Source organism: Perkinsus marinus (assembly GCF_000006405.1).
Source record: "Perkinsus marinus ATCC 50983 genomic scaffold scf_1104296969616, whole genome shotgun sequence".
Lineage (NCBI taxonomy): Eukaryota > Perkinsozoa > Perkinsida > Perkinsidae > Perkinsus > Perkinsus marinus.
Window position 1 is genome coordinate 32,511 of NW_003202759.1, and position 8,961 is coordinate 41,471.

At 51.9% G+C, this 8,961-nt stretch overlaps 2 protein-coding genes across 2 annotated transcripts; both read left to right on the forward strand.

Moving 5' to 3' along the window:
* Positions 1–51: 51 nt before the first annotated feature.
* Pmar_PMAR019803 (hypothetical protein) lies at positions 52–5,358 on the forward strand (the record flags this gene model as incomplete). The annotated part of the gene is made up of 24 exons (XM_002767890.1): positions 52–93; positions 140–268; positions 322–445; positions 491–639; positions 769–893; positions 947–1,054; positions 1,117–1,210; positions 1,257–1,293; positions 1,609–1,680; positions 1,925–2,059; positions 2,100–2,246; positions 2,323–2,530; positions 2,729–2,843; positions 3,000–3,177; positions 3,228–3,292; positions 3,335–3,426; positions 3,493–3,592; positions 3,638–3,759; positions 3,801–3,889; positions 4,079–4,233; positions 4,279–4,344; positions 4,386–4,491; positions 4,990–5,105; positions 5,152–5,358. The coding sequence occupies 24 exons, from the start codon at positions 52–54 to the stop codon at positions 5,356–5,358; spliced, it is 2,781 nt and encodes a 926-aa protein (XP_002767936.1).
* Positions 5,359–6,098: 740 nt separating this feature from the next.
* Pmar_PMAR019804 (Rab6, putative) lies at positions 6,099–7,514 on the forward strand (the record flags this gene model as incomplete). Its single annotated transcript, XM_002767891.1, has 7 exons — positions 6,099–6,182; positions 6,236–6,349; positions 6,402–6,487; positions 6,867–6,982; positions 7,088–7,190; positions 7,235–7,343; positions 7,386–7,514. 7 exons carry the CDS (start codon positions 6,099–6,101, stop codon positions 7,512–7,514), a joined length of 741 nt encoding a protein of 246 aa, XP_002767937.1.
* Between the last annotated feature and the right edge of the window lie 1,447 nt (positions 7,515–8,961).

Here is an 8,961-nt window from a genome sequence, read left to right on the forward strand (position 1 = left end):
CTGTGGCCTTCAGAAGTCACTGAGGCATCGTCCGAGCGAGAGAGGCTTCTGATGGAGCTGCTAGCTCGAGAAACTGAGCGGAAGAAGGAAGGGGTAGGCTGCCGTGTGAGTGTTGTATTCACTATCGACTGCTTTGAAGGAGAGGGAAGGAAGGAGTGCAGTAGAGAACTCCGCAGACAGCCGAGACGATAGGGTTGTGAAAATGCTAGAGGAGATGCGGAGGAATCAGTTGAAGCAACATGCTGATCTCATCATGGCGTTGAAGGAGGTGAAATTGCAATTGAGAGGTTCCTATCGAAAAGGCAGTTGTGAAAATATTAGATTACTGCTGCTTCAATTTCGCGGAGCGAAGCTAGTACTGGTGGTGAAGGGCTGATAGTGAAAGCTGGTGGGGTTGTGATGGATGGTGTAGATGAGGAGGAGGAGGAGAGAGGAGTGGATAGAAGTGATACGAACGATGGGTGGAGGAGACGGTACTTGTCAGTGGTAGGTGTAGTAGTGGCGACTGAGTCGACAGCGGTAGGCAGTGAGGCAGCGGCCGATACTGCTGAGTCTGGGGAGAAGAAGGACTTAGAAGGAGTCGTTAGAGAGATGGATGATAGGATGAAGGGCACTGCTAAGATGCTCTTGGGGAATCTGGTAAGGGGTAGACTAGGCAGAGGCTCGTGGGCAGAGGTTGCCAAGGCTCTCACTACCCGCATATTTGTTGACGTATTGCTGCCTCACGCTAGTTAGTGTATCTGATGTGTATGCCGATCCATGTTGTAGGTGAATAATCCGAAATCGGATAAGTTCAGACGAGTAAATTTGCGAACCCCTCGATTCCAAGCGCAGCTCGATACGGGATCAGCTGCGAGGAAGTTGATGGAAGAAGTTGGATTTAAGGAGGAGGGGTATTCATTCTCTACCTGTTCTGGACTGGCTGATCATCATCGTGAGTGTACAGGTCCTATCTTGTATGGAGCCCGTCGTCGAGTGAGGGAGATTGTGAGGACGAGTTGGGTGATGTGAAGAAGGCTCTAGCGTTGCTATCAGGCGAGGTCAAGGAGGATGGGTAGAAGGGAGGAGCAGCCACTCTGTTGTATCGGACGATCTTAGCTGTTGTTGTCGGGGTAGGCCCAATGGTACGAGCACCAGGGATGCTGAGAAGACCTACCCACCATGGATGTCTACCGCTGTAGCAGCTACTACTACTACCACTACTACTGAGGTGGGCGAGTTGTCTTGAGACTTGCCTGTATCGGCTGTGATGGCAGGTAGCAAAAGGGGGATCGAGCAGTGGCAGTGAGGAAGGTGGCGGAGGCTTAGGGAGCTTGAGTGATTAGTTTTGCATAAAAGTTTTACACAAGTTTCACTTTAATGTTGTCGAAGTTGATCGTAGTTGATGATGTCAATGATGAGGATGAGGAGGATGGACCTTCCCTTGCAGTAGTGGTAGTAGGGTAATAGCGATGGCTCGTCCAGCACTGGAAGGGTCCTTTGATAATCCACTAGAGGCAATACAGAATGACTCGTCGCCGTTGTGGTCGGTCCCAACGCCTACGATGGCCAGGAGGGCTGCTAGCTTCCGTCGAAGTTGCTCTTTGGGGAGCTCATCGGAACTCGTAGGTCTTGCGGAGGAGGAAGAGGATGATGAGTTTGGGGAAGAGGGGAGGGTTAGGGTGGCACCATGCTGTGGAGGTGAGTGGGCAGTCATAGTAGTTCACAGGACGATGGGTGCTGTCCTCACCGTAAGGATAGCTGCGCCCTTTGGAATTTCACGGCTATTTATTTCATCGGTGGGTTTTCACACACTCTTACAGCTCATTAGATGTTCAACCTTGCCTTGTTCATCATCTTTTATGAACAATAAAGGTATGATGGAATATTGGAGACTTTGTAGCCGTTGGTTTAGCGCGGAAAGTGTCCCCAGTGATGTAAGCAGATCCGATACTGCGAGTGGTGGTGGAAATAAGCCCAAGCCAGCCTAAGGGTATCATCCTGGTCCGTGAGGGGGACGATGTGGAGGAGGTAGCTGAGCAGTTCCTCATGGACAACGACTTGCCGTTAGAGCTAGCGGGTAATGCTGTTGGACGCACAGCCTAGTGAGTTGTACTCAGGGCCGCTTGGGGAGAGGATACGGGAGGACTTACGCATGATGGGTCGGGGGCCGAGCAGCAGTAGGAGGAGCAGTAAGAAGGAGGAGGAGGGGAGGGAGGAGGAGGAGGGGGATAAGATGGAATTCGACTTGCGCGGGTTGGACCGGCGTAGGTTGAGCTTGGGCAGGATTAGAGAACGCGAGGGCGACGATGATGGATCCCTTACAGAAGGAGTGATCCGTAGGTTCTTCGGTTCTGGACGAGTCCGTACCATCTCCGGGTGAAGATTCCCCACCACGAGGGGTCGCCCCCCGTAGAAGGCTTCTAACTGCGCCTGCTGCTGTTGCTGCTGATCCTCCCCCCACTATAGTGGTGAGATTGCCAAAGAGGCGGCGTTGGCTTGAGATGCTCTTCTTGCAAGGACAGCAGTGGAGGAGGGAAGTGGAAGAGGAGTAATGACGTTGTGTGGAGTGGCGTGAGGAGCAGAGGCCGAGGAGGGATGAGGGGCGGCTGTCGACCTCCTCCTACAAGGCGCCAGCCTCGTGGGTCTGCTGGCTGCACTCGTTGCGGCGCATTGCTTATGACAGCGCAAAGAAGGATGTCTAAGCAGAAGGCGGAGCGAAGCTCGTCACTATCATCATCATCGTCAGTATTTGCCAAACTCCACGACCATGCTGGGACGAGGCAACGAAGGCTAACTCAGCTGAGAGAGCAGCGCGACTCGTCTCCACGGCGGTCGTCTTCGTCGAAGGAAGGGATGACAGGGTGAGGGGCTCGATGGTATATGTGTGAAATAGTAGAGTTTATCCCCTCTCTCTACGTGCTCGTGTGGGGGGCCGTACTGTTTCGGCCTTGCTGCATGCCTGGGTCGTCATTGCGGATGGCCATCCACCGGACAGGTTCTCTCTAGAGAATCCTCAGCCACCGGGACATCGCCTCCACACTATGCATGAGAGGTGGGTGGCGGAGGAGGAAAGGATCAATAGGAAACTTGATCCGCTTGCAAGGAAAATCCGACATCTTGTGGACCTCCAGAGGGACTACGTCGCGGAGCGGGAAGAGGCGGAGTTGAGAGGCGCTACATTCAAGCCAGCTATTGGTGAGGTTAGGGTGGACCTACTCGAAGACAGCTTGTGCCGATTGTGGTAGGTGAAAGTCAGAGGATGTGTCCAGGGGTGAGCCGGCTGAACGGCTCGAAGGCTGCCTCGGCTGATGTGAGGCATTGGGTGATGTTGTTGGAAGAGTTTTTGGGGTAGGAAGCGACTGAGCAGAGGTGGAAGAGGAGGGAGAGAACAGCGCAGTTGCGAGGGGAGATAGAGAGGCAGCGGATGGAGGAGTGCTCCTTTAGGTGGGGGCGTATCGTCAGGAAGGGTTCCTATCGGTTGACAATGAGTCATTTACTTACTAAGTGCAGACCGCATATTAACTCGAAGTCGTCACTCATCGCCCAGAGGAGGAATCCCTTCCGGAAGAGTCCATTCGAGATGCTCTATGAAGATGCTTCCCAGAGGAGGGTGGGTGGGGCTTTGGTCATAGTATGAGGAGGGCGGCCTCGGTAGGAGCGACGGGTAGAATGGGAAAGCTACCTGCCAGAGGGGGTAACATTCGCGCCGAATATTGGCATGGCGCATGATCGGCCATCGAGGGATGGGAGTAGGGAGATGTTCTTCAAGAGGCTCTCGTGAGTGGTGCTCATTTATCTGCATTCACTCGCCCCATCAGATGCAGGAAGGACGCGTCCGCTCCCGATAGTGACTCTTCTTTAACACATGGGGGCGGCCGTCACGGACTAAGGCGAGCGACTGCTGCTAGTAGTAGTAGTAGTAGTAGTAGTAGTAGTAGCTGTTGCTGGGCCGATGACAGCTGTTATGGCGCTGACTGGATAGGCGCTGTGTCGGAAGGTCAAGGCTCGTCAGCCTTCCCCTCACCTTGTTGGCCTAGGTCTGCCCGAGGTGGGCTGGTGATCCTCGTACTCGTAGAATGTGGTACTGCTCTCTCAGGTGATGAGAGTCTTGAAGGAAGTCCCCCTAGAGAGCGCTTGTTGTTTGACTCACCACCGGCAGCAGCACGGACAGCTGGTCGGTCTAAGGCCCAACGGAGTGGTTCAAAGCTGCTGATGCCACAGCGGCGGCGACCATCGGGTGATATTTTCAACGTAGGTGGGGGAGTGTGCAAGGGTCTATGAAGGGGATTCGTTCAGAGGTTGTATTGCGAGTCTGTGGATTTGAGGAGGAGAGCGGCTGAGTCCGAGTCGGCTGCTGTGAAGGTTGGCACCGTGGCTTGAGTGGGGAGGATGATGGTATGCAGGCAGCGAAGGAATTGTCCTCTGAGGCTAAAGCCCTGAGTCGAAGTAGGGAGATATTGGAACAGAGGAGGATGGAGAAGTATGAGAGGTTGTATGCAGCTCTGGGAGGTGGGTGGTGTATTGGTGTTAAGGCTAACTCGGGTGGAATCCATCCGTATTCTGAGGTGACGGTTAGACGAAACTGGACTATAAGATTTCAGATCGCTCGGGGTTGATTGGGAATGTTCGCGCGACTCCGTGGCTATCATAGCAGTTTATGACGTATTATAAAACTGAGTCGAACGGGAGAGTCCCTAAAAGGGTGCTTCGGAGGCATTGCTGTGGAAATTTGGCATCGCGATGACACGATAGTGGACAGTCTTCGGGGAGGGTTTCATCCAGGGTCACATGCGGCCGCCGTATCATCCGCAGAAAATGACATGAATTTGATGATTACTACGCAAGATGGGACGAAAGTTCATCTCGAGAATATTCATACTCGGCCTGGCACGCATCAGTATTGCGCGTCACAACTACCCCCTAGAACTCGGAACGTATCGGAGGTGCACATGTGTTCTGGCAACGCGCACCTGAGTCATTTACCGGTTTTATGGGGGCCCACTTTAGATGGAAACGTGCCACCAGTGACTGTAGGTGTACCCCATGCGGAGGATCCAAGTGAGTGGATTAACCCCATGACACTGAATAAGGCTGGCCTGGACGACTCTGGAGAGATGGAATTGGTACGGTAAACGACTATGCGATTTGTCCCCTCCTTGTTGGTATTAGGTATCACATATTGTATCCTACGTAGAGGAGTCGGGCGAGCCGGTAAGCCTAGAGAACTTCATCGCGGCAATCGATTATAAACTTCGCCTGTCTCGGAAGCCCTCCAGCCATCTGTTTGTGTCCACTAGTGCGAGGGAGAGGAACTCCAAGTGGGAGGTGCATCCAGAGGAAGCGGCTCATACGATTGTTGTTAATCTACTAGATTGAAACGCGCTGAGCCGGAAGTGGACAAGGAAGCGACATTCACGCCTCGGATAGACCCGCATTCAGCGAGGCTGTCGGAACTTCACCGTCCCCGAGGGGTAGGATGATGATGATGTCAATTGCATGGGGGCTACCACTGACTCTAGGGAGTGCCGATTCACGAGCAGTTGTTGGCTACGCGACGGGCGTCGCAGTTGCGGATTGATGAGATGAGGAAAGAGGAGGAAAAGAGGGCACTGGATGGGTGTAGGTGTGCTCTCGTGGAGATGATATCTTTGTCGTCAACGCACTGCGAAGAAAACGTAGTGAGATTCCCTCATTGCTGTTGTAGGCACATTCCATCCGGATACGCGTCTGACGGGCTCTCGTCGGCCTTCGAATGAGTCTGTTAGGGTCAACGTTATTGTGTCCGGCGGCTCTGCTGCGGTTGATCCATGAACCGTTGGTTTGTCCGAATGAGGCGTTGTGATTAGAGTGTTCATGGAGGGTCTCCATACAGTTCCGTTGAGGCCAGATGAGCTTCCGATTAGAGGTGGGAAGGGGGGATGGCAAGCGTAGCAGTGATTGAATAGCACTGTGGTGATACTATAACACTGTAACCACCTACGATGTGGCCTAGTCTAACGGTAGGAGGGTAAGGAGAGGCGAACGAGTCGCATGAGGATCCTATGAAAATTTAATGAACTCAGTCTACTGCTCGTAGGAGGTGAGCTCCTCATATATCAGCTATTTAATCTATCTGAATGCCTAAGCAAAGGGGACTGCTGCCCGCCGACAGCGACGAGGAGGGTTCTGATGGTGAAGAGTTGCGAAGTCGACAATACAAAGTGAGCTGTCTAGATGTGTCCGTCCGCTTGGGGTCCGAAGAGGTGATGTCCAGGTGATTCTGATCGGCAATGGAGCGGTGGGGAAGACCTCCTTGGCTCACAGGTTCTGTGATGGTGGTTTTAGTGCCTCCTACAAGCAGACCATCGGCCTCGACTTCTTCGTAAAGGTAGTAGGCTTCCTCATCTCACTGTGTTGCTGAGCTTGGCGGCTGCATCCAGCGGTTGGTATTGCCGGGAGATGTTAATGTATGCCTACAAGTGTGGGACATTGGTGGGCAGAGCATTGGTGGGAAGATGATCAGCAGGTGATGAGGAAGAAGGGCTACTACCTCTACCGGGTAGAGGTGGGAGTAGCCGATAGGAAGAGCACTGTCTGTGGGCATATCGTCGAGTGCATGAATGTGGTAGTCGCAATACGATGTGGATGGACTGCCCTGGAGAATGTCCTCTCTCATGTTTTTGAGCAGGCCCGTGTACTAGTCCCTCTAGTACCCTATGGGATGATATAATGTAGAGTAAACTGATCATACAATACTCGTATGAACTATCATAGTAAACTCGAATGCATTGGGGCTGTCGCTTTATCGCTAGCTTATATGCAATATGTTTACCTGTAATCCTCGTATTATTACGTCCACAAGATGGGATCGGATGGTACGTTATGATGGCGTGTCGCCAGAATAGGTACATCTATGGTTCGGATGCAGTGATTATGGTGTATGATATCACTAGCTATCAGAGCTTTCAAGATCTCAACGATTGGCTGCATCTTGTTTACGGGTGTCCAGAGCTCCTCTTTTGTTCGTGTAGTTATTTTGCGCCTCTCAGGGCAGTGAGGAATAGCCAGACGGAGGAGAAGCCCGACTTCCCGTGAGGACCTTCCTCTGGCTGTGGCCATGTGGCAGCTATTGATAGGTTGCTATTCCTAATGGCTAACAAGGACGACCTTGAGCACATGCGTATGGTGAGCCGAGCCAAGCACAGTGTCTTCGCTCTGGAACGAGGCATGTAGGGCGACTCCATAGGTGATGATGATCTACTGCATCTTGTAGGAGTGGACACTTCCTCGTCTCGGCGAAGACTGGTGATGAGGTCGCCACTGCATTCTATCAGATAGCAGCGAATCTGGCGGGGATAACTCTGAAGGAACCGGAGATCCAAGTGGGCTTAATGTAGTGCTCTTCCTCGCAGGTAACATGTTAGGTCCATCAGAAGGTAGTGAAGGCTGAGCTCGTCGATTACCCTCAAGATGACCCCCTTCATGCTCATGTAGTTGCCCCGAGGATGGCTGCTCGAACGTCCAGTCGTCGATCGCGGTGTACCGTTCAATAGTCTCATTAACGCTTTGTGGTGTGGTCAATCTGGGGAGTCCTACAAGAAAGTAGAGTCAACGTCTGCAGAGGAAGTGATGCAAGTAGACGACTGAGCGAGTAGTTAGATGATTCTCAGGGCTGAGGGTCGTGGGTAGCCGCTGGAATATTCTTCTAGTGAACTGAGTGGGTTATGCCATCCGATGGTACCATCATCTTCAGTGATCAGAATCTCGGATTAAATGTATAAGTGATGCCAAGCCCGGCGGCCCCAGTGGCCCCAGACCGCGATCAAGCACTAGGAAGGGCCTGGGCCTCGCTCGGACGGGCTCCTGGACGGGAAGCCTAGGAGCATCCCCCATCACAAGTGGCTGTAGCGCTCGCCATAAGAATCGATTTGCTAGTGAGGGAGTATCTGGTGGACGTTTTATTAGTCCGCTGTCATAAGCGTGTACATCCCTCTACTGTCTGTAATAGATAATGTACTATTGTGTGAAAGGTTCACCGTCCACACACAGAGGCTCGATGACATGTGATTAGTGTGTATACTCACTGAAGATGGGGTAGCGCTGTGGTGGTTGAGCTTGAATTTTTTGGACGCCTTCACGATGGCTTTGTGAAATACTGTTCGAGCCTTGTTCGTGGTGTGTGAGACCCGTCACGGAGAGTTTGCGAGAAGTAGACGAACGTGGGAACTTCCCACTGGGAAGTATACCATCCTCGTGCATAGTTGTGGATTTGTTCATGTTTTTTGCTTTTCGTGGGATAACTCGACTGTTGTTGAGCATTTCTTCCGTGGGGGTGCCACCACAGAGTTGTGATAGTCGGGAGCTCGTGTAGATTCCAGCATCTGTCTGAGTCGACCCTCGTGTATGTGTTTGTTATTGTCAGAGTTTCGGATTGGACATATAGGGCAATGTCATGGTGGTGCTCGGTGTCCATGGCCTCATCAGCCATTGGTTGATAGCTTTATCCGAGCTGCCGCCCTAACGCGTTATCAGGAGCTTACGCTACATATACACTATATTAGTTTCAATCGTAAAGCTTGTGTTATTCGCAAATGGTCCTTTCGAACGATTAGGAGAACGCGATTGCTAGTACCACATAGATTTCTTGACGGGTTCATCTAATAGTGTCAGGAGTGGCGTCGCTCCTAGGTTTATCGCTGATCCCTGTTAGTTCCTTTTTGTACTACTCTGACAGTAGTACATTATGGTAAACAGTCGACACAACTCCCTCACGTCTACAAAGAGTCCAAATAAGGCTAGTACGATGATTAATGGAACCGACTCGGCTACAGTGAAGAGGGAGTTGGATCGTCTACTCGAAACCTACGATAATGGTAATATGTGGGCTTGGGTAAGACGCTCAAAACTTTACTATTATGATGGTTATGGCATCGTCGTTATACAAAGCTCGTATATATGCTCTCTGCATCATTGATGGGTAGTCTCTCTCGGGCTCTATGC